General features: G+C 43.7%; 1 protein-coding gene across 3 annotated transcripts; it reads left to right on the forward strand.

Moving 5' to 3' along the window:
• The first annotated feature begins 109 nt into the window (after nucleotides 1-109).
• DNAAF8 (dynein axonemal assembly factor 8) lies at nucleotides 110-15,682 on the forward strand. Of its 3 annotated transcripts, none has more exons than XM_087973220.1 (9): nucleotides 110-602; nucleotides 1,655-1,831; nucleotides 2,953-3,066; nucleotides 5,586-6,095; nucleotides 8,277-8,379; nucleotides 9,016-9,157; nucleotides 11,661-11,804; nucleotides 13,831-13,935; nucleotides 15,256-15,682. In XM_087973220.1, the coding sequence occupies exons 2-9, from the start codon at nucleotides 1,679-1,681 to the stop codon at nucleotides 15,488-15,490; spliced, it is 1,506 nt and encodes a 501-aa protein (XP_087829346.1). In that variant the 5' UTR covers nucleotides 110-602; nucleotides 1,655-1,678; the 3' UTR covers nucleotides 15,491-15,682. The 3 variants fall into 3 exon arrangements, with proteins under 3 accessions (XP_087829346.1, XP_087829348.1, XP_087829347.1); XM_087973222.1 differs by having other exon boundaries at nucleotides 110-345; XM_087973221.1 differs by having other exon boundaries at nucleotides 394-712.
• Nucleotides 15,683-25,098: the final 9,416 nt, after the last annotated feature.

Here is a 25,098-nt window from a genome sequence, read left to right on the forward strand (position 1 = left end):
TCATCCATCGCCGGGGCCCAACCAACCAATGGGAAGCTGGGCTCGCGCTACCTCCCCGCCTCCCGAGCCAGTCAGCCAATGAACGCCCTTGGCAAAAAAAAAAAAAAGCAGAGCGGGTGGGGAGAGAAAACAACCTCTTGTCTAAGTCTCGCCAGGTCCGGAAAGATGACGAGAGAAACGACCGTTTAAAGAAAGGAGGAAGAGAAGAAAGAAAGAACAGCGGTGTGTCCTTCCTCGCCTGAATCCGACTCCTGTCAAGCATTTAATTTTTTATTGGCTGGTCGTTTCCAAGCAGGGAAGGGTGGCCACTTTAAATGGACGTTGCTGTCCTGCCAGGACCTCCCGGTGGGTGGAGCCAAAGACGGGAAATGCACGCCGTTTGAAATGCGGTTCGGAGTTAACAGCGATTGCGGTTCGCGGACGTTGTGCGGTTCCTCCCTTGCGGCGGGGAAGGGGTCGTGAGAGCGGCTGGGCTACGCCGGTGGCCTTAACAGCGAGGCGGTATTCAACCGGACAGAGGCCGTCGCCTCTGGTTGCTACGGACGCGCCGAAAGCTGGCCCCGTTACCAGGAGGCGGGGCAAATTGATCGACAGTTGCCATAGTAACCAGACTCCCTTTTCTTCCTCCCTGTATCTCATTCTTGGTTCTTTGACTCCAAGCTGTTTTCTTCCCCCTTTCAATTGATGGAACTGAAAGAACTATTTAAATGATGTAATTGGAAGAAATATTTAATTCACGTAACTAAAAGAAATATTTAATTCACCTAACTGAAAGAAATATTTAATTCACGTAACTAAAAGAAATATTTAATTCATGTAACTGAAAGAAATATTTAATTCACATAACTAAAAGAAATATTTAATTCATGTAACTGAAAGAAATATTTAAATGATGTAATTGGAAGAAATATTTAATTCACATAACTGAACGAAATATTTAATTCATGTAACTGAAAGAAATATTTAATTCACATAACTGAACGAAATATTTAATTCATGTAACTGAAAGAAATATTTAATTCACATAACTAAAAGAAATATTTAATTCACATAACTAAAAGAAATATTTAATTCACGTGACTGAAAGAAATATTTAATTCACGTGACTGAAAGAAATATTTAATTCACGTAACTGAAAGAAATATTTAATTCATGTAACTGAAAGAAATATTTAATTCACATAACTGAACGAAATATTTAATTCATGTAACTGAAAGAAATATTTAATTCACATAACTAAAAGAAATATTTAATTCACGTAACTAAAAGAAATATTTAATTCATGTAACTGAAAGAAATATTTAAATGATGTAATTGGAAGAAATATTTAATTGATGGAGCTGAAAGAAATATTTAATTCACATGACTGAAAGAAATATTTAATTCACATAACTGAAAGAAATATTTAATTCACGTGACTGAAAGAAATATTTAATTCACGTAACTGAAAGAAATATTTAATTGATGGAACTGAAACAAATTGCCTGTCTGGTCCTCTTGTGGTCCTTGGGGGTTAAGGCCAAAAGACCCCCCCAGGGAGACCCCCAGAGAACCAACCCTATAGAATCCCCTGTATCAAACTTAGCAATTCTCCATTTGTATGCCTGTTGCTTTTTTATTTTTATTTTTTGCAATTTTTGCTTTGTGCCTTTAGTGCCATGCACTGACTCCTTTCTCAATGAGTAGCCCGGGTCCCCTTCAGATGGCATCGGGGGATGGAAACCAGGAAACGGGGGGGCCCCCTGATTTTCATGGCACTCCTTTCCGGTGGGGATCCCTTCTGTCTGCAGTAAGAGATCAGATTCCTTCGATGGACTCGGATGTATCCCTGGTAAGCGTAGTTATTAGTTCTTTTTTTATTACTTCAGTTATTCTTTTTATTCATGCATTTATCAAATTTCTGCATCTCCTGTCTCACTTAAGTGGCTCTGATCAAGTCAGAGGATTTGATTCATCCATGGAGATTTGCAGAATGAGTAGCAGGGGGCTGAACTAGAAGACCTCCAAGGTCCCTTCCAGCTTCATTCATTCATTCATTCATTCATTCATTCATTCATTCATTCATTCATTCATAGATGAAGCAGTTGCCTTTCTCTGCAAGGCAGGCATTCATAGTCATAGAAACTCAAGTTGAGGCCCTGAATTATAAAAGTTTAACGTTTTCTCCCAGGGGCATACATCCATAAACAGATTTTTAAAATAATAATAATAATAATAATGTTGTTAAACAGCACTGTGTTGTTTGCTGTGATTCGTACTGTCCTATTTTATTTTTAAAGGTCCTTTCTAGAGAAATGCTATAGAGATTCTGGTTTAACTCTGGAAATTGTGGGTGCTCCATCACTGGAAGTTTTCAAGAGGAGACTTTGGAAGGGTTTAGGGCAGAGGTGGTATTCAGCAGGTTCTGACCAATTCTGGAGAACCGGTAGCGGAAATTTTGAGTAGTTCGGAGAACCAGTGGTAACCTTCCCCTGGAGTGGGGTGGGAATGGAGATTTTACAGTACCCTTCCCCTGCCACGCCCACCAAGCCACGCCCACAGAGCCGGTAGCAAATTTTTTGGAATCCCACCACTGGTATAGGGCAACGGTGTTCTCCCTTGGCAACTTTTAAGACTTGTGGATTTCAAAGTCTTCCATTTCCCTTGGTTGGCCGGGGAATTCTGGGAGTTGAAATCCACAGGTCTTAAAAATTGCCAAGGTTGTCCAGCCCCGCTATACGGTCTCCTACTGAGTAGATGGTTGGACTAGATGGTTGGACTAAAGTCCCTTCCAACCCTATGATTTTATGTTTGTGTTCTATGACTTCTTCCCAGTAAATGAGCGTATTGTTTACAATGTGATGCTGAGATTTATGATCTCCCCGAAAGAAACAGTAGGCAGGCGCCAGTGTCGTTTTCTGTTGCTGTGCCTTTTTTACAAATTTCATCCAGTTTCTACTTCTTACCTGACAGGCTGATAGCGATGAAGATGGGGACCTTTTTCTCTTCCAACGAGATCAGTCCAACTTGATTCCTGATCTGACGGAAGAACTAGAAGATCTTCCACTGGAAGAATCATACTTGCAAGTAATTGATTCTAATGATCTGAGTGGCACGGTGGCCTAGAAGTGGAGCTCTCGCCTCAAAGTCAGGAGGCGGTGAGTTCGATCCTAGGTAGAGGCAGATATTCCTCTCCCTGGGCACGATGAGAATGTATCTGCTGAACAAAACTGCGTACTGGCGACAGGAAGGGCATCCGGCCAGTAAACACTCAGCTCCATTCAGTTGCCCAGATTCCACCCCCGCTAGGGATTATGGAGTCGTTAAAATATTATGATGGATTCGAATTATCTAATCATTCTGTCTCATTGTATTTAACCTAGAATGAATGAGGCTTAGTTGGGCCAACCAGGAAGTTGACGAAGCCTTAAATAAGAGAGATTATTAATAGTTTACTTAAAGAGCTACCCCTGGCTGAAGTTTTGTACAAAATTCCTTGGCTGCAGTTTACAAAACTTGCTCGACTTAACGTGTTTGATCATTTTCTAGATAAGCACAGAACACTGAGGCACAAGCCAACCAATGGGCTGGTTTTTGCACAACACGCTGATCACGACAACAAAAGTAACCAAGGGTAATGCCACCCAAGCATTACATGTTGTGCAAATGCAACTAGTGGATCTTTAGCCTGCCGAATTAAGTTGTTGTATAAGCATTGTCTCTGCGTGTGGCATATAGGCACATACAACCACCAGGCACAAAGTTTTTGCCTCAATCTGTTAATGTTTTTCAAAGGTGCGTCACAGGTAGTCCTTAATTTACAACCATTTGAAGTTAAACAGTATTGGGAAAAAAGCAATTTAGAATAGAAGAATGGAGTGGAGTGGAATGGAATGGAATGGAATGGAATAGAAGAATAGAATAGAATAGAATAGAATAGAATAGAATAGAATAGAATAGAATAGAATAGAATAGAATAGAACAGGGGAATAAAATAGGGCAATGGAATGGAATGGAATGGAATGGAATAGAATAGAATAGAATAGAATAGAATAGAATAGAATAGAATAGAATAGAATAGAATAGAATAGAATAGAATAGAATAGATATTAGAATGAATGGAATGGAGTGGAGTGGAGTGGAGTGGAGTGGAGTGGAGTGGAGTAGAGTAGAGTAGAGTAGAGTAGAGTAGAGTAGAGTAGAGTAGAGTAGAATAGAATAGAATAGAATAGAATAGAATAGAATTCTTTATTGGCCAAGTGTGATTGGACACACAAGGGATTTGTCTTCGGTGCATAAGCTCTCTGTGTACATAAAAGAAAAGATACATTTACCACCAGCCCTTATGTTTACTGTATGGCCATCGCAACATTGCCGCGGTCACAGGATCAGAATTCAGGCGCTTGGCAACTGGCATGTATGTATGACAGTTGCAGCCTCCCAGGGTCACGTGATTGCCATGTCATTCCCATTAATGAACTCCAGGAAGTCAGGACTCTGATACCTTGTTCAAGTTCAAGAAACCCTTCAACGAATACATCATATCGGCACTTAGGAAGACGAAGCTAGCTCTATATCAGGGGTATCAAACTCACGGCATCACAGCAGCGTCACATGACGTATCAGGACTTTTTCCCCCTTTACTAAACCGGGCAGGGGCAGGGCCAGCACATAATGCATCCAGCCCACAGGCCGTGAGTTTGACAGCCCTGCTCTAAATTATTCCCATGCATAAGGAAAGTTAAAAGAATAGGATTTTCCCCCACCCACCTGCAGGTCTCTCAGGTCACATTCAGAGGTGGTCTTCAGCAGGTTCAGGTAGCAGAAATTTTGAGTAGTTTGGAGAACTGGCAAATCCACCTCTGACTGGCCCCGCCAACCCCATCTCTTCTCTGCCTCCCATTGAGTCCCAGCTGATCGGCTGGGTCTTCTTTGGTCGCCCTGCACAGGAGAACGGAGCTGCAAAGCAGGTTAGTGGGGTGGGGAGGGGATTTTGCAGTACCCTTCCCCTGCCACGCCCACCAAGCCATGCCTCTCCCACCAAGCCACGCCCACAGACCTGGTAGTAAAATATTTGAATCCCACCACCACCACTGGTCACATTGGCCAATCAGTCTAGTCATAGGCTCCCCTCCCCTCCCTGGCTTCGACAGGTGTGCATTGACATGACCTTGGTTCACACGCCGGCTGGTAATCGTTATGACTATCCAGCTGAGGCACTACATTCCTAAGTTCCTTCCCTCCCCACTCCCCCAGCAAATGGCAACCGAGAAACAAAGCGGAAGTAAGCATGGCTTCAGTTGAAGTTGTTTGCAGGTTGACACGCCATTTGCTAGGGGAGTGGGGGGGGACACGCCACTCTCCCAGCTGACTTCTGACAAGCGAAGTCGCTGGGAGGAAAATAGACCGCCTTCACAACTGCACAATTCACTTCAACACTTCAGTGATTCACTTAACAACCAAGGTTGTGCAATCGGGAGTGATTCACTTCATCGCCTTGCTTTAGCAAAGGAAATTCTTAATCTTAATTCCTACTGAATCTCATAAATCGAGGAGTACCCCTACTGTTGATGGCAAGGTAACCGGCGTTTCTTCTGAACTTTCAGGAAACCTTCTCCTTCATGAGGCCTCCCCAGGAGGCCTGGAATGGAGATCTGAGAAGTTCAGCTTTTCAGAATGAGGGAGTCCTTCTGTCCGAACCTAGCGGGGGCCTCTTGCTTGAACTCCGATCTCAAAATGAAGAAGACCCAAGCCAAGATGCCATTAGTTCTTTGGAATTCTCCATCAATGAGCAACGGTTGGATGAGGGCATTTCAAGGGTCATTGCCGGAAAAGTGTGGGATCTTGGGAAAGAGAAGGACATGCCAGGTTCATCCCCTGACGTGATACCACCCGTGGAAATACCGCCTTTCTTGAGGTCGGACGATAGTGAGGAAGAGCGGAGGAAGCTCATCGAAACCCAGATCCTTTCCAAAGCACCGTTGAGACCTCTTTCTGGCCTAGGCTGTCCAGAACCCCAAAATAAGAACAAGGAAGGAAGAACGGCAGAGGTCAAAAAGGAGGAGGCAGTTGTGTCAGTTGAACATCCTCCAGAACTGACACTATTTCGCTTCAAGGTATGGATCGGAATAGGATCTTTTCTGCCTCTGTACAGTTGGTCCTTGACTTATGACTATTCATTTAACAACAGTTTTGTATTATGGCGCTGAAAAAAAGAGACTTAGGACTCGTCCTCAAAGTTACAACTGTCTTCTGCGGTTATGTACTAAGGTGTTAGTTAAATTCTCAGCATCTCTAGAGAGGATTAGAAAAGTTCTTTGTAGAAATACGAAGGAATGCCACTAGCAACAGCACTTACTTATATACCACTTTGTAGGGCTTTACAATCCTTGCTAAGCAGTTGACAGAGTCAGCCTATTGGCCCCCAACCATCTGGGTCCTCATTTTACCCACCTTGGAAGGATGGAAGGCTGAGTCAACCTTGTACCAGTCAGGATCGAACTCCTGGCAGTCACCAGAGTTAGTCTACAATACTGCATTTTAACCACTACGGCACCATGGCTCACTAACCAGGAATAAGACCAAGCTAGATGGTCTAGTCTAGGGACGGGCAACTATGGCTCCTTTACGACCTGTGGACTTCAACTCCCAGAATTCCTGAACCAGCCATGCTCAGTCAAAGTTGAAGCCCACAAGTCATAAAGGGGCCATAATTGTCCGTTCCTGGTTTAGTTTTATACGTCTTTGGCAGTTGAAGTCGAGATGGTGATGGCACAATGGCTGAGGTGCCGATTAATCACCAGGCATGAATGTACCTGTGTCCTTAGCAGAGCAATGCAATGTATTTATTTATGCATGAGGAGAAGTGTGAGTGACTGGGGCAAGTTCTCAAAAGCTCCAAACATGCCCCAAAGCTGGAACTTTCCTTTGACCGAACTCTAGCAAAGCTAGGTCTACTTTTGAACTGTAAACAGTCCTGTTTCAGAGCTCATGAACTTAGCCCATTTACTGAACATTTCTTGGGCATAATAAATTTATTGAAGGGTTGCAGTGCACATTATCCTGTAGCCGAAGTGGATTTAGGCATCATTCGTCATGCTTCTGTGGAAAAAAAACGCTTTAAATGTAATTTCTATGGATTTGCCATCTTCACCTCTTCCCCGCTCCGCAATCAGTGAATCTCTGGGGCCCTTGCCAAGTCACAGTTAGCTCCAGCCTGATGTGGCAAATTAAGCTGGAGTATCTGAAAAAGCCAATTTTTTTTCTGTTTTAGAACAGAGCTCATTTGGGGTGGGGGGGGGGGTTGGTTGGTCTTCCATTTCTTGGAGGTTCAGCAGCCAACAACCGCGTAACGGCCCCTTTTTTTGTTTCTGCTTTTAAGAGGCAACAAATAGATGGGAGTTTACAAGGGAAACAACATTAGCTTTGATCACCAGCAGTGTCTGAATCAGAATGAAAGGCTCATATTTACATATTTGTTGCAACTGTGATGCTATTCAGCGGTAATTGGCAGTTTATGTCTTCAGAATGATGCACAATTGCTATTGTGGTCCTGAAGCTGTCAGTTTATGACACAAAGCTCGGGGCTGTGATATGAAAGAAACAGCAACATACATTTCTAACTGTTCATGTTTTGAAACTTGGCACTTATATTGTCTTTTTCAATATATAGTTTGGGAGCAAATGTTTGGAAATACAGACAGAACCTTATTGAATATCCTGATAGCTTGGATGGATCCATACACATTTTATGCTGCAATCAAAGTGCACGATTTTTGAACATGGTATAAAAAGTGTCATATAGATGGCAAAAAACAGCTAAATTTTTAACGTCGCACTTACTGAAAATAAAATGGGATGGATTAAGATACAAGGACAAGTTGCCATGGCCCAAAGGGAAGCTGTTATAAAGCTTAATAAAAACGAAAAAGAGTTATAATGGTTTACAGATAGACATGACTTACAGATTGTGCATTTAAATCTTTTTTTGTCATTGATTATATGTCTCATGTTGAAACAGTATACTTCCTGCATCACAAAAGCTCTTTGCCACAAATCTACAGTACAATTTTGTAAAGTTAAGTTTTAATTGGTCCTGAGCATGGCTATGCAGTACTTTGCATTTAACTTCCAAAAGGTAGTTTGGAAAACACAGGGGGCTATTTTCCTGGGGAAAGACATTTGGTTTAAAGTCACAAAAGATTCCAAATTTGTACTCCAAAGAAACTTTTTGGCGATTGAATCCAAGGTGCTGGCAACCACAGTTTTTATTCATCTACAAATGATTCTCCTTCCAGGATATTGAGAAATGGGATCTAGACAAAGTTCTCCAGAAGCTAGAGAGGCAAAGCAAAGCTATAAGCTGGCCAGGGGAAGCTGAATCTCCTTCTTTGCGCCATGGTGAGTTCACAAAACATTAGAACTGAACTAAATCTGCAGAAATGCAGCTGAATATCCATTAGGGGCACAATGTTCAGATGTTCAGGTAATGCTTGGATAGTTATTCCTACTGTAATGTATACCAATTCTTCTTGATTATTTTATCTTCCCCAATCTGATGCCCTGAAGATGAAATTCAACTTCAGCTCCCATAATCTTAGCTAGCCTGACTTTACTGAAGAGGGATTATGGGAACTGAAGTCATTGTTGGTGCAACTGTTTTACCAGAGGCAATTCCGAGCATTATGTATTTTTCAAATGTCTATAAAGATTTTTGGAACCTGACTGCTGCAATATAATTTAGACCTATGGCTCTACAACGAAACAATAGTTGGCTGAAAGCTATTAACACTTGCATAATTTTTCTTCCCCAGTTCTCAGCTCTTACAGGAAGTGTGATTCTCTTTCAAAATAACTTTCTTTTTTTTTTTTCATTTGAATGAGATAGGGTTGTCATAATACCTTCCTGTAAATAAGGATATAAAAATGTTCTGTAAATGAACGAATAATCCATACCGCTTTCCTGATGGGCTGGACTAAAGATATTGGCATTTCTTTTCCCAGCAAGATTAAGTAGTTCTTCTTTCCCACCTGCAGAACGTTTCAGGGCTGTGACCCAATCGAAGCTGATGGCAAAACTGGAAGAATTGTCTCGTAAGCAGTCCAAGGCATTTTCCTCCCACTGGCAGAGGCACCCCCCAAAATCTCCCTCCCTTGACAAAGGCCAGGGAGATGTGAGGTAGGTCACTTCTGTTGCTTTGATGGAGCAGGAGAGGGGACCCTCTGTGAGTAATGTTTTCAGTAACTAGGTGTCAGCGTTCCAGAAAACCTCCACTCCAAACAATAACTCCGAGACAGACATCTTCTCAAAAGTTCTGCTTTATTTGGATAGTAACCTGGCACATCTGGGAAATCCCGAATCTGAAAGTTCCGGGTTTCCTTGCAATAAGTAAAAAACTACAAATCCCGCCCCCTGCACCCATCATTGCATCACATGCCCCAATCACCATCCGTCCCAACTTGAGATGTTCCCTCACCCAGGTGCAGAATAACATGACCTTGTCTTAGAAGAAGAATGCTGTTGTGTCTAACCACATACACTCCAAGAAATTCCCCCCTCCCACTTTCCCAGGCTCAAGAATGTGGCAGTGAGGAAGCGGGAGATTCTAATATAGCTTCCAGAGCTGACATTAGGATTTCCTTTGTCTAATGCAGGGGTGTTGTCATGCCCCTGTTGGAATCTGATTCCAAGGGGGAGGTCGAAGAGCTGACAGGGAGTGGGAGTGTGGCTCCGGTGGCTGTGGAGGAAACTGGGGAAGGGCACAGTCCGGCTGGGCATTCAGAGGAGGACCCAGGCCCACCCACCCCTCTTCATCCTAGGGCATGCAGGGAGGAACGGACAAAGGAGCAACGTGGGTTACGGGGGAGAAAAGGGCCCTGATTCCCTTCATTAGCTGCAGCTGGGAAAACAGGATAAAGAGGGTGTTTGCGCACAGCACCTTGCTGGAAGCAAAGTGTGAATTATCTTTGTTTATCAAGTCTTACCTGAGTTCTGGCATCCTCCCAACTTTGTGTTTCATGATCTTTTGAAGTCTGCAATTCCTTATCCTGCCTTCTTCGTTAATTGCTGCAGCATGGTTTGTGTTGGTTTTTATTTATAATCTATATGTACTTTGGGTTCGGACTGAATTTTTTCCCTTTAAAAACTGTTCTTGGGAATTGTTTTTTCTCTCCAGCTGATGATAACTGGACATTGGGGGGCCAAGTTAGAGGAATGAAAGGGACTTTACCTACTTTTGTGACTTTGTTGCTTTTGTGCCATGCCCCTTTGGGTCATCACAGCTGTCAAACTCAAGGCCTGCGGTCCGGATCCAGACTGTGGGGTGCTTAGATCTGGCCAACGGGGCTGCCCTGGAACCAGTGAAGGCCCGGCCCGCGGTGCCCCTGCCATGGGAGGGCCATGGCAGAGGGTTGCAGGAAGATGTCGCAGCCGAAAACGGAGCTTGGGAGCCCGTTTTTGCTGGCAGAGTGCTTGAGCCGTCATAGGTGTCCCCGACATGAGTGACGTCAAGTTGGCCACACCCGCCCCGGCCCCCCCAAGGTCAAACACAACCCTGATGGGGCCCTCAGTGAAATTGAGCTTGGCACCCCAATCTAATGTTTCTACTTCTTTGAAGTAGCAAAGTAAGGTCTTTGCGAGGAACGCCGAGTCTGATAAGAACAGGTTCAGTTCTGCCAAAGACAAGGCCTGTACGTAGATTTGAACTTTAGAAACTCATTGTAGTGTGGAAGGCACGCCACCTAAACAGGAGGGCGAGCCTTAACAAGATCATGCTGAGAATATTATGGGATGCTATGGAACGTTACATGAGAGATGGGCTGCACCACAGAGGAGTCAAATGAGGCTACCAAGGAAAGAAGGCATTCCAGCCAGAATAGGTTTGAACTGTATATAAAGTGATTCTTTCTAAATTGCTCTCTGTTTGAGTGAGATGCCTTCTTGCTTATGCATAAATAAAAGAGAGATTAATTTACATTTTTGGCTCAGGTCTTATTAGGGCAAGGCATGTCGGCCTAATAAATCTTGCCAACGTTTATGGCTAACAGCCTCGGCTGGAAGCATCTTTGCATCTGCCCAAAGTTTCTTGCTACTGAAAAAGTGTTATGCATTATAGGGAGTCCTCGACTTACAACAGTTCCTTTAATAACTGTTCAAAGTGACTACAGCACTGGAAAAAAAAAGACTTATGACCGTTTTTCACACTTTATGACCATGGTAGCCTTCCCAGGGTCATGTGATCAACATTTAGATGCTTGGCAACTGGCTCATATTTATGACAATTGCAGTGACACAGGGTCATGTGATCCCCGTTTTACGACTGTCTGACAAACAATGGGGAAACCAATTTCACTTAAGAACTCTGGCAAGAAAGATTGTAAAATGAGGCAAAACAAATGTCTCACTTAGCAATGAGAAATTGGGGGCTCGATTGTGGTCATAAGTCGAGGATTACCTGTACTGTGAGAAGTGAAGGTATGTTTTTTCCAGGTTATGAGGCCTACTTTAAGTGATGCTTTGGCAGTGTCACTCCAAAGGGTTGGAAATGAGCAGCTCAATCCAGATTTCAACCCAGGTTATACTTGGGTCAGTTCCTTACAAGTTGTATAGGAAGAGGCTAAACGAATACTGACATAATTATTGTAAAAGTATTACAAAAAGTGAATGTCATTTCTGCTTTCAGAGACGTTTCTGTTCCAGCACCAATAAAAAATGATCTGAGTTGGATTCCAGCAGCTTTATGCGTTCCAGAGCCTCCAACAGTGTATATTGATTTAAGGGACACCATATCTCAAAAGGTGGAGTCTTTGGCTGATGAAACACAAAGGTATTAGCAGTGTGTGGTTTTGCTGTAATTGTGGGACTTGAAGATGTTTTCGTTTCATCTAAGATCAGAGTTGAAGGAGATGCATCTGACATAGGGCGAGACCTCTGCCTCAGGATGAAGCTGGCTGGGACAAAATCCTAAATTTGATCTCTTTGCTTTTAAATGGAGACTCCATTAAAAAGAAAAATATAGGAAGTTATGTGTTGATATAGCAGATACCGCTAAGGTTTAGAAGGGAGAACCAGATGCAAAAAAATCCATACAGACAAAACGCAGCAGAGGGCCAAGGAGAACGAGCCCATAGTGAAGATATGAAAATTAAGCATTAAGGCGTGCCTGCCACTGCTGTGTTCATATTGTTAAATAATTGATTCAAAGAGTTGGAGATAATCTCTGAAATGATCTGGTTTAACTCCTGCCAGGTGTATGTTAGGTGGTTTTCATTAATCCTAGGCCTAAACAATAGCCTGAAAGTAGAAGACAGAAGATTGATAGACTCAGAATACCACAATTACTTATTATTTAAAAATATGAGGTACATATTTTGTTTATTTATTTGTATCTACCTTTATATTTTTTACAAATAAGGCAGCAAAAATATCCAACACTTTCCCTCTCCTATTTTACCCACAACGACCATCCTGTGAGACGGGTTGGGCTGAGGGTGATTGGCCCAAAGTCACTCAGCTGGCTTTCATGCCTAAGGCAGGACTACAACTCCCAGTCTCCTAGTGATTGACCCAAAGTCACCCAGCTGGCTTTCATGCCTAAAAGGAGGACTAGAACTCCCCATCTCCTGGTTTCTAGACTGGTGCCTTCACCACTAGACCAAATTGAATTCCAATAAAACAGGATGCATCCATGCTAGGTTGCATAATCTCCCAGAATCAAGGTACAGGTGGAGAGAATGAGACCAAATTATATAGATATGGGATATCAAATTCAGCTTTTTTTGGTCCCTAAATGTTGGGCAAAACACGGTCTGATTGTGCTTGTTACTGAAACATGTATTCAGACCCCAACTTAAGTGAGCACCAGAAGATTTGTCTATAAAATCTGGCCTAATTTGGGGGTTAGTTTTCTTCTTCCCAGACCCTGCTTTTTCTAATATCCAATCTAATAAAAATTGGTGGAGAACCTGAAAGTTGGCACATTTTCGAGTCACTTTCGTTGATTCTAATAAAGATGCCTTCCCAACTGTGAATTTTGATTTTTTTTGTTTTTAATGGATCAACATTAGGAGCCTCTGTGGCACAGCGTTTAGAGCAGGGGTGTCCAACCTTGGCAACTTTAAGACTTGTGGACTTCAACTCCCAGAATTCCTCAGCCAGCAAAGCTGGCTGAGGAATTCTGGGAGTTGAAGTCCACAAGTCTTAAAGTTGCCAAGGTTGGACACCCCTGGTTTAGAGCGTTTACTATTTCTGCTGCAGCCAGTTGCCTGCAACTTGGCAATTCAAATTCCACCAGGCTCAAGGTTGACTCAGCCTTCCCTCCTTCCAAGGTGGGTAAAATGAGGACCCAGATTGTTGGGGGCAAGAGGCTGACTCTGTAAACTGCTTAGAGAGGGCTGTGAAACACGTAAAGCGGTATATAAGTCTAAGTGCTATTGCTATTGCTAATATGGGCTACAATTTCCTCTTTTCTTTTCGGGAAACTTAAAAAAACGCAACGTGAAAGCAAGTTTGTCTACTGTGACCGTCTTCCAGAGGCTCCTTGTCAGATAACGTGAAACAGTTAAAAAAATAAATAAATCCGAACTATGGGGTAGATTCTTTGAGATAAGACTAAAACGCAGCCGCCTTTGAATTCTGAAAATAGCTGCTTTTTACCGAGCTCCGTTCTGATGAAACCTCTTGAGAAATGGATTATTTACTCTGTACTTGAGAGCAGAAGTTCCCTTGATGCGCAACATAGCTTTCTCGAGGATTACTCCTACCAGGTCCACAGCTGTTCTTCTGCCGGGTGGCCATCGGTAGTTGATACAGAGCAATGAGATTTCCCTCTCGTTTTTTTTTTTCCCTCCCAGCTTGAGCGACAGCTCCTCTGATGATGATGAGGAAGATATGAACGGGACAACCCAAAACGAAGAAGAACGGAGGCTGGATGAGTTTTCTTCAGCATCACGGTACAGGTGAGCAGTGGTCCTTGTGTTTGTGACATAAATGAGCCTTGCCACAGCGACACATCCCATTCTGCAATCGTACGGGAAACTAGTCGGTTCAGTACTCAACAAATACAGATAGTCCTCGACTTACAATCATTTGCTTAGTGACTCGAAGTTACTACAGCACTAAAAAAAAAGTTACCTATGGCTGGTTTTCATAGTTACAACCCGTTGCAGCATCCCCATGGTCACATGAACAAAATTCGGCTGTTCGGCAACCAGTATGTATTTTAAGACAGTTACACTGACTTGGGGGGTCATGTGATCACCATTTGAAGACTTATATACCGCTTCATAGTGCTTTACATCCCTCTCTAAGCCATTTACAGAGACAGCCTCTTGCCCCCAACAATCTGGGTCCTCATTTTACCCACCTCAGAAGGATGGAAGGCGGAGTCAACCTTGAGCCAGTCAGGATCGAACTGCTGGCAAAGGGCAGAGCGTAGCCTGCAATGCTGCATTCTAACCACTAGCGCCTCCTTGGCTTCGTAACTTTCCCAGCCTGGCTCCTGACAAGGAAAGTCAATGGGGGGAAGCTGGACTTGCTTAATGACCCCATTATGCACTTAATAACTGCAGTGATTCGTTTAACAACCGGGACAAAAAAAACCCTTGTAAAATGGGGCACAACTCACTTAACGAAACCGTCTTGCTTAACAACAGAAGCTTTGGTTCAACTGTGGTTGTAAATCGAGGACTACCTGTCCTTTGACTTTACACACACACACACACACACACGCACACTCCACAACTGTTGCTACATTTTTCCTGGTTGCCAATTTGCTATTAAATGTAACCTTGATTGAAGGCTTAGTATGTTTTGTGAGTTAGGCCCGAAAGACTTGTTTAACAAACTGCGATGAGCTTTACAAACTGAGTGCAGTTTGTGAGCCCAGCCAAAAAATTTGCAGTTGGCTTAATCAAAACTTTTACTTGCCCTTTTAAAGAGTTATCCTAAGTTACAGGCTATAGTTTTGTGTGATGTGCAAACTAAACCACATCGCTGGGAGGGATATTGTTGAACGCGTCAATCCAACAGGCTACATGAACCAAAACACTTTTCTCTCTCTCTCTCTCTCTCTCTCTCACACACACACACACACACACACTCTTTCACTCTCTCACACTCTCTCACACTCTGTTTCTTTCTGTCTCTCTCTCTCTGTCTCTTTCTGTCTCTGTCTCTCTGTGTCTCTCTGTGTGTGTCTCTCTGTCTCTGTCTCCCTCTCTCTCTCTCTCACTTACTCACTCACTCACACTCTCTCTCTCTCTCCTTCTCTCTCCTAGCAAAAATTGCACTGGGAAATGTTCTCTACTGCAACAGCTCCGAAACTTTCGAAAACAGATGTCTCAGTCGCCGGCCACTGAACCAAACAAAAGAAGCCAAAACCTGCAGCAACCCAACAGAACCAGTCAGCTGAATGTCAGAACAACAAGGCAGAGCCTGAAACCCAGAGGTCAATCTTCCATGAAGACAGGAGAAATGGAACCTGATGGAAAGAATCCCCTCCCCATTGACTGAGCTAAGCGAGCAGCTAAGCCTTCTGGAGAATTCCGGAAAGAAACCAAGGAAGAGACATGTTCAGAACCGTGTCCAGATGATTCTCCAAAGAAAGATGCCAAAGACTCAAGGTATTGCATGAAAAACTCCTTGGGGGAGACTGGCAATCTAGAAACATGAAATAGAAATAAAATAAATAAGCTTGAAATACGATTTATTTGCCATATACTTCTTTTCCTCCAAAACTTCGAGAGAGTCGAACACCCGTTCCCCTTTGCAGTTCCGTTGCTAATTGGGGGGGTCATTCTTCATGCAGAACTATACTGCGATTTGATTTTCCTTTTCATGTAACACAAATCCAGTCGTTATTTTATTTAGTTTTTAATTAATTGATTGAACTGAATACAGGCAGTCCTCAATTTAACAACCACAATTGAGCCCAACATTTATGTCGCTGGGTGAGAGTTTTGTTAAGTGAGTTTTGCTCCATTTTACAATGTTTCTCATCACATTTGTTGTGAAGCACTGCAGTTTTTAAATTAGTAACGTGGTTGTTAAGTGAATCTGGCTTCCTTTGTTTGTCAGAAGGTCACCAAAGGGGGATCCCAATGACTCTGGGGCACTGCAACCATCATAAATATGAGTTCAATCCTAGGCAGCAACAGGTATTTCTCTATCAGGGCACAAAGAGAAAAATATCTGCTGTGAACTCCTCATAGGGATCAGGAAGGGCATCCAGCCAGCAAACGCTCAGCTCCCTTCAGTTGCCCGGACTCCACCCCGATAAAAAGGGAATACCAAATCATAAAAAGAAAAGAAAAAAAAAGCCAAGTGTGATGAGACACACACGGAATTTGTGTGCAGAAGCTCTCAGGGTACATGCAAAGCAACAGGGTAATCCTCCTCCTCATCATCATAGCAATAAAAGGAGGAGTAAAGAAGATAAGAAGAAGGATAAATGATAATACTGCAGCCATACTACATGGATAAGTACATATTGATATATGACATTTATTTCCCGCCCATCCCGCCACAAGCTGACAGTCCTTTGAGCCTCTCGGCGTGAAATAGCTACTTATGGTTTAATCATTAATCGTTCAATCTTTGTTGGACAAATCATGGTTTTAGCATGATTTCCTGACTCAGTCAGTGGTCTTGAAAGCTTCACAGCCAATCTTCATCAGTCTGAACCCAAGACTCCCATAATTACATGGCATGCCTATCGGCAACCATAAATAATGTAGTTGTTGCAATTTATAATAAAAGTCCTTTGAACCTGGGTGGCTATTAAACTCGAATAAAGGAACGAGGGGATAAATAAGTAATGAGAAGGTCCTGTGCATTTTAAGCTTAAGTCTACACATTGCCTTCGCGCATGAAGTGGTTTGCTTCCAAAAGACGTAAGTTCATCCTGTATTCTGCAGGACTGTAGAAAACCAGCAAGGAGAACAAGCGAAGGAGGAGCCATGAAATGGTGGTTCCGTGAACATCTGGAGAAATCAAAGCCTCAGCACTTCATGGCAAGCAAGCCATGGTTGAACAAACCCCCATCTTGTTCCATACGGTCAGTACACAAGGAAGTTCCAAAGAGGGGTGTTTTGTTTCCCCCCCCCCCTCCAGGCATCTTGGGCTGGCCTCCCTTCCGTTTCCCAAATTCTTCTACATTCCATTTATTTCAAGCCAAACCATCTGCCTGGGTGGCACGTGACTGAAACACACACAAGCAGGAGCTCCTCTGAATGTTGAAACAGCAAGCAAAGGAGGAGCGGAATTCTGGACCTTTCGTGCAGGTGTTTATTTTAGAAGAACACGGAATAACAGGTGGAGATTCTCAGCCCTCCAGGTCATGGTTGTCCCAAAGGGGCTTTTTCAAGAGGCGCCTGGGCTTTCTCGTTTTCCTTCGAAGACGTTTCGCTTCTCATCCAAGAAGCTGCTTCTTCAGCTCTGACTGGATGGTACGGAATGGAAGGACACCCGCTCAGAGCTGAAGAAGCTTCTTGGATGAGAAGCAAAACGTCTTCAAAGAAAACCCAGAAAGTCCAGCTGCCTCTTGCCAAAAGCACCTTTGGATCATGGAATAACAGAGTTGGAAGGGACCTCGGAGGTCTTCTAGTCCAGCTCCTTGCTCAAGCAAGAAATCCTATGCCATTTCAGACAAATGGTTGTCTCTTCTTAAAAGCCTCCAGTGATGAAACAGCCACAACTTCTGGAGGCAAGCTGTTCCACTGGTTCACTGTCCTCACTGTTAGGAAGTTCATCCTTAGTTCTGGGTTGTTTCTCTCCTTGATTAGTTTCCATCCGTTGCTGCTTCTCCCGCCTTCTTTTCATTGTAGGCAAAGGTAAAGCTTCACTTTGCACATATGTGTTAGTTGTTTCCGCTCTAGGGGGCGGTGCCCATCTCCGTTACAAAGCCGAAGAGCCAGTGCTGTTCGAAGTCGTCTCCGTGGTCACGTGGCCGGCATGACTAAACACCTAAGGCGCACGGAGGAACGCTGTTCCCTTCCCACCAAAGGGGTCCCTATTTTTCTACTTGCATTTTTTTATATGCTTTCGAACTGCTAGGTTGGCAGAAGTTGGGACAAGGAACGGGAGCTCACTCCGTTACGCGACGCTAGGGATTCGAACCGCCGAACTGCCGACCTTTCTGATCGACAAGCTCAGCGTCTTAGCCACCGAGCCACCGCATCCTGTCGTTGCAATGCATTAACAAAGTTTACGTGGTTTGCAATCCACGCCCAGCTCTTTCCTTAGGACGGATCTTCGTTCTTCATAAACATCTATTAATAAGTCATTTCAAAGAGAGAAGACGGTGAGGCTCCAGCAGTCTCCATGTGTACGGCTGTCCTTTCTTTCAAAACCGGCCTGAAAAAAATGGCCTGACAGCAATGTTTTCTTGCGTCTCGGATTAGAATAGAATAGAATAGAATAGAATAGAATAGAATAGAATAGAATAGAATAGAATAGAATAGAATAGAATAGAATAGAATAGAATAGAATAGAATATGGAATGGAATGGAATGGAATGGAATGGAATGGAATGGAATGGAATGGAATGGAATAGGAATAGGAAAAGGAAAGAATAGAATAGAATAGAATAGAATAGAATAGAATAGAATAGAATAGAATATGGAATGGAATGGAATGGAATAGAATATGGAATGGAATGGAATGGAATAGGAAAAGGAAAGAATAGAATAGAATAGAATAGAATAGAATAGAATAGAATAGAATAGAATAGAATAGAATATGGAATGGAATAGAATATGGAATGGAATAGGAAAAGAATAGAATAGAATAGAATAGAATAGAATAGAATAGAATAGAATAGAATAGAATATGGAATGGAATGGAATAGGAAAAGAATAGAATAGAATAGAATAGAATAGAATAGAATAGAATAGAATAGAATAGAATGGAATGGAATAGGAAAAGAATAGAATAGAATAGAATAGAATAGAATAGAATAGAATAGAATAGAATAGAATAGAATAGAATAGAATACTTTATTGTCCAAGTGTGATTGGACACACAAGGAATTTATCTTGGTGCAAACGCTCTCAGTGTCCATAAAATAAATCGTCATTAGATTAGAACATTCTCCCTCTTTGTGGATTGCTACGAAATTACTTTGTGGATTGAAGAAATGAAGTTGTTTTGACATCTGAAACCAAAGCAGCGGCAATTTGGCAGCCGTTGTCCTTTTATATTTGGAAATGACTAAGAGGATAAATGTGTGTGTGTGTGTGTGTGTGTGTGCGTGCGCAGTTAATTTTCAATCGGGTTCTTTTGACCAGATCTAATCCAGGCTTGACTTTACCTCCAACCACCAGGTCAACTTCGGCCAACTTTCCTTCATTGGCACCTTCCAACTTTCACCTGCTTGATCTGCTCTCTGAGCGTTAGGCCACCTCTGGCTACATCTTCAAAGTCACTGATTCAGCCACCAGCAGAAAATTTAAACGAAGTTGAAAGCTGCGGGAAAACACCAAAGGAGAACCGGAAAGAAACCAAAAATAAGCCAAATCCAAACGCAGGAACGTGAGTGTAGCAATAGCACTTTAGACTAACGTGCCGATAGTTCTCGACTTATGACTGCAGTTGAGCCCCAAAGTTTCTGTTGCTAAGTGAGACATTAGTTAAGTGCGTTTTGCCCCATTGTACGGCCTTTTTTTGCTACAGTCAATCACTGTGGCTGATAAGTTAGTAATAGCAATAGCACTTAGACTTTTATACCGCTTCATAGTGCTTTTCAGCCCTGTCTAAGCGGTTTAGAGCAGGGATCCCCAACCTTTTCGACGCCGCGGCCCGGTTCCGGCGTCAGCTGGGCGCCGCGGCCCGGTTCCGGCGTCAGCTGGGCGCCGCCATCTTTTTGACAAAAATCACTTCCGGTGACATCACGGAAGTGATTTTTCGTCAAAAAAATGGCGCGCCAGCGCTCGTGAGCTTTTTCGGGTAGAAATGGCTTTCTACCGGAAAAGCTCACGAGCATGGCGCCGCCATCTTTTTGACAAAAATTGCTTTTTTACCAAAAAGATGGCGGCGCCCAGCAACCAGCGGCCCGGTAAGGCTTGTTCCGCGGCCCGGTACCGGTCCGCGGACCGGCAGTTGGGGACCCCTGGTTTAGAGAACCAGCCTCTTGCCCCAAACAATCTGAGTCCTCATTTTACCCACCTCGGAAGGATGGAAGGCTGAGTCCACTTGGACCAGTCAGGATCGAACTTCTGGCAATTAGCAGAGCCAGCCTGCAACACTGCATTCTAACCACTGTGTACCATGGAGGGAAGGGAAGGGAAGGGAAGGGAAGGGAAGGGAAGGGAAGGGAAGGGAAGGGAAGGGAAGGAAGGAAGGAAGGAAGGAAGGAAGGAAGGAAGGAAGGAAGGAAGGAAGGAAGGGGGAAAGACCAAGAACAATAGTACTTAGACTTATATACCACTTCACAGTGTTTTCTAAGTGGTTTACAGAGTCAGCCTCTTGTCCCCAACAATCTGGGTCCTCCTTTTACCCACCTCGGAAGAACGGAAGGCTGAGTCAGCGTGGAGCCTGGTGAGATTTGAACTGCTAAATTGCAGGCAGCCAGCAGGCAGCAGAAATAGCCTGCAGTACTGCACTCTCACCACTGCGCCACCGAATAACATGCTTGTTGAGTGAATCAGGCTTCTGCATTGACTTTGCTCATTAGAAGGTTGTAAAAGGGGATCACATGACCCCCAGAACACTGCCACCGTCATAAAGATGAGTCAGTTGCCAAGTGGCTGAAATTCGATCATGTAACCCTGGGGATGCTGTAGCGGTGGCACGTATGAAAAATGGTCGTCACTTTTTTCACTTTTTGTAACTTGGAACGGTCACTGAATGGTTGTAAATTGAGGTCTACTTGTACACTGCCCCATCATGCTTTTACAGCACTCTCTGCACAGTTTACAACGTCAGCATTGTTTGCACATGGCTTAAACAATCTGGATCCTTATTTTACCAACCTGGGAAAGGATGGAAGGTTGAGTCAACCTTGAACCCTGTCAGGATTGAACCCCAGGCTGTGGGCAGAGTTATCCTTCAGTACTGCACTTTAACCGCTGTGCTGCTACCAGGGCTCCTGCATAGAGGAAGCCAGCAGAGTCAAGCTTATATCAGTTGTGGCTCACTAGCTGCCACCGGAGCTGGCGGCAAGCTTGGACAATGAGGAGGTTGGGGAGAAATTTGGGCCAGTGCTGGGGTCTGGGGAAGGCTCTGATTTATGCTCTGCGTCAGGCGCAGAGATAGCGCCAGGGCTGTCTGACATTTCCCAGCCACCGGAGAGGCAGCTGAGATAAGGAGGAAGAACAGCTGGGGCCTGTTCCAAATGTGCGTATGTGCAGAGCTGTTAGGGGAACAACAGAGGACAAGGAGTCAGCTCGGGAATCAAAGCACACCTGGATGCTGAATAGCCCCTCCCTGGCTGGGGAATAAATAGAAGAAAAGGGGAATGGTTGTCGTAGGAGACAAGAGTTTGTATTTCTGAAGATTTTGCTCGTGGTGTTTCATGCCACAGAGACTACTTGCCAGAATTTAATTTGCAGCCTTTTGGCTGGGAGCTCACAGCCTTGCAATTACCTCAAGGAACTGGTAAGGTCTGTTGATGCAATTAAGGACTATGGAAGGCCTATCGCCTGGACTTTTCAGTGGGTGAATGCAATTAATTCAGAAGAGGTAAATAAAGAGAAAGGTTTTTCGTGACAAGGAGTCTGTTTCTTGTTTCTGCTAAGGCTGGGTCAGAACAATATCTTTTGTGATCCCTCCCACCCAGAAAAATCCAGGAACCAGTTTGGATGGACCAACTGGTCACCAGACCGTGGGAGTCTCCACTGAGAAAGTGCCACCTGCAACAAATCGTGCAGAGATGCCACAGGAAGATTCCACCATGGGCCATACATAGCTCTGAACTTGAATTCTTCATGCTCTTGGCTCCCACGGCACAAGCAGCATTTTTGTTAGGGTGATACCCAATATGTTCTCCACTTCGAACACAATGATTTTTCAGGCCGCTCATAATGTATCTCAATAACTGAGTTGAATGGTAATTACCCTGATGCTTAGAAAGCGCAATAAGTCGTCGGTTTAATGGGCCTTGGTTTAGCAGATTACAGATGCATGGATGAAACTGGTTATGCTTTACGCTTCTGTGCGTGTGCAAATTCGCACCTGCCATTTTGTATCTGCACCAGATACATAAAAATACTTGTGTCTGAGTTGCCATTCCATTCTGCGTTTTGCATAAAATGCACAGAATGCATGAAATACAGGTTTGGATTTCATAAATGTTATGCTTTAATCAGTGGTGGGATTAAAAAAATGTTTACTACTGGTTCTGTGGGCATGGCTTGGTGGGCATGGTGTGGTTTGGTACATGTGGCAGGGGAAGGATATACTGCACAATCCCCCTTCCCTCCCCACCCCACTAACCTGCTTTCCAGCTCCGTTCTCCTGTGCAGGGCAATCAAAGAAGACCCAGCCAATCAGCTGGGACTTGGGAGGTAGAGAATAGATGGGGTTGGTGGGGCCTGTCAGAGGTGGGATTGGCCGGTTCTCCGAACTATCCAAAATTTCTGCTAGCGGTTCTCCAGAACGGCCGTAAGTGTGAAAAATGGTCATAAGTCACTTTTTTCAGTGCCGTTGTAACTTTTACCAGTCACTGAGTGAACTGTTGTAAGTTAAGGACTACCTGTATTGGGTGAACCTCAAAAAGGTTTGCTGTTTATGTGATTACCTATTGGAAAGTCAATTTTTCCCTGCAAGGCAATGAATGAATGGGCTTGTAGCAATTTGCTAGCAGTTCCTCAAAAGAGCCAGCAGGTGACTCCAGAATCCTATTAACCAAGGGAATATTGCAGACCTTATGAATACACTCCTTGAGCTGGTAGGGGCCTCAGAGGTCTTCTAGACCAACCCCCCTGCACAAGGCAAGGAGACCTTATTCCATCCTGTACAAATGGCTGTTCACTGTGGGTTTTTGTTTTTGTTTTTTTGTTTTTTGTGAAGACTTCTAGTGATGGAGCATGCACAACTCCAGAGGCAAGCTGTAATTAATCTTTCATAACACCGTGATTCAAGAAGACTTTTGCAACTCAGCATAATAAGCATGGATAGGGATGCTGCCATTCGAAGCCCCGTTACTTGGGGGGGCGGATCACTTCCATTAAAACCATCAGAACCAATTTCTGAATCAAGATGTATAATCACAAGACCTGGATTTTCATTGCTCCCTGAAAAGCAAATTATTTTACAGCAGTAAAATAAACATACTTAGATACATATGTTAGCCCAGCCCTATTCCTTTCACCTTAGAAGCTAATTCTAGGGGGAAATATATATATATTTATTCAAAAGCCTACCACCAAAGTAAATTAGTAAGGCAGCTATTGCTTTGCTATAATTTAAATGTGTGATTCGGACCCTATTCCTTTCACCTTAGAAGCTAATTCTAGGGGGAAATATATATATTTATTCAAAAGCCTACCACCAAAGTAAATTAGTAAGGCAGCTATTGCTTTGCTATAATTTAAACGTGTGATTCGGATCTAGAAATCCATACTTGTTTATTAAATCAATTCAATTTAGCTTGCTGGGGATTTCTGGAAATTAAAGTCTATACCGCTTGGAGTTGCCAAGGTTGAGAAATATTGCCCTGAAGGGATTATCTCCACCACGACCCAACCAAACAAGGTTTCTGATTAAGGATTTGTTTATCTTCACTTGTCTGTATTTACATAAAGGATGGAGGAGCACGGTTATTCAGATGTGTGCTTAATAGCAATAGCACTTAGACTTATATACCGCTTTACAGTGCTTTCCACCCCTTCTCTAAGTGGTTTACAGAGTCAGCCTCTTGCCCCCAACAAGCTGGGTCCTCATTTTACCCAAGGATGGAAGGCTGTGTCAACCTTGAGCCTGGTGGGAATTGAACTGACAAATTGCAGGCAGCTGGAAACCAGCAGAAGTAGCCTGCAGCATTGCACTCTAACCACTCCGCCACCACAGGTCTTTAATGAGGTTTATTCTTGTGTTAGTAGAAATGGTAAAAATGTAAAATCCCTGCAGATTTTACTTTGCTAGCCGTTGCCGACTATAATGAGTGGTGCTTATTTCCATTTCAAGGCCATTGAGTTGGCTCTGTCCAAAGACATTTCCATGGTCATGTGGCCAGCATGATGTCCCAGAGTACTGTTACCCTCCCACCAAAGTGGTACCTATTTATCCACTCGCATTTACATGCTTTCAAACTGCTCGGTTGGCAGGAGCTGAGGCAAGGATGAGAGCTCACCCTCTCGTGTGGTGCTCGGGTCTCGTAACCTAGGCTGCCAGTAGAGATGTAGATATAGAGATGGAGCCTTCTTTAAAAAAACTAAATAATACAGGTAGAGTCAGAAACCACCATAGAGGTCTGGGAGGGGCGGGAAAAGAAGAGGTGTGTGATTGACATCAAGCCTAGCATGATGTCGTTGCTCAAAGATGCAAATGATGTCATTTGCATGATAACACGTCTTCTGCAATCTTGTGGCTTCGACAAGATGCCGGAAATAGCCCAGAATATAAATGTCTCTGTAGAGGAGAATATTTGTAGCTCGGGATTGAAATCGGAGGTCCTTGGTGCTCTGTAAACTTGGTTACTTTCTTGCAGATGTTTCATTACCCAACTAGGTAACATCATCAGTGCCAGAAGGAGTAGGGCAGGGGTGTCAAACTTGCGGTATCACGGCGGTGTCACGTGATATATTGGCACTTTTTCCCCCCTTCGCTAAACTAGGCAGGAGGGGGCCAGCATATGACGCATCCGGCCTGTGGGCCGTGAGTTTGACACCCCTGGAGTAGGATTTGCAGAGTGGAGGAGAAACAGAGTGGGAAGAGGAGGAGGAGGAGGAGGAGGAAGATGACAACTGTAGAGTTTTTAGTGCTCTTTGAGCTTGGTTGTTTTGTTGCAAATATTTCATTACCCAACCAGGTAACATCATCAGTGCTAGAAGGGAGTGGGGTTTGCAGAGTGGAGGAAGAGGAGGACTGTGGGGTTCTTGGTGCTGTCTGAGCTTGGTTGCTTTCTTGAAGATGTCTCAGTTCCAAACTAGGTAACATCATCAGTGTTAGAATGGCAGTGGTGG

The sequence above is a fragment of the Notechis scutatus genome, chromosome 12, assembly GCF_049901735.1.
Source record: "Notechis scutatus isolate UNSWTSFEM ecotype Mainland chromosome 12, rNotScu1.2, whole genome shotgun sequence".
NCBI classification, from domain to species: domain Eukaryota; kingdom Metazoa; phylum Chordata; class Lepidosauria; order Squamata; family Elapidae; genus Notechis; species Notechis scutatus.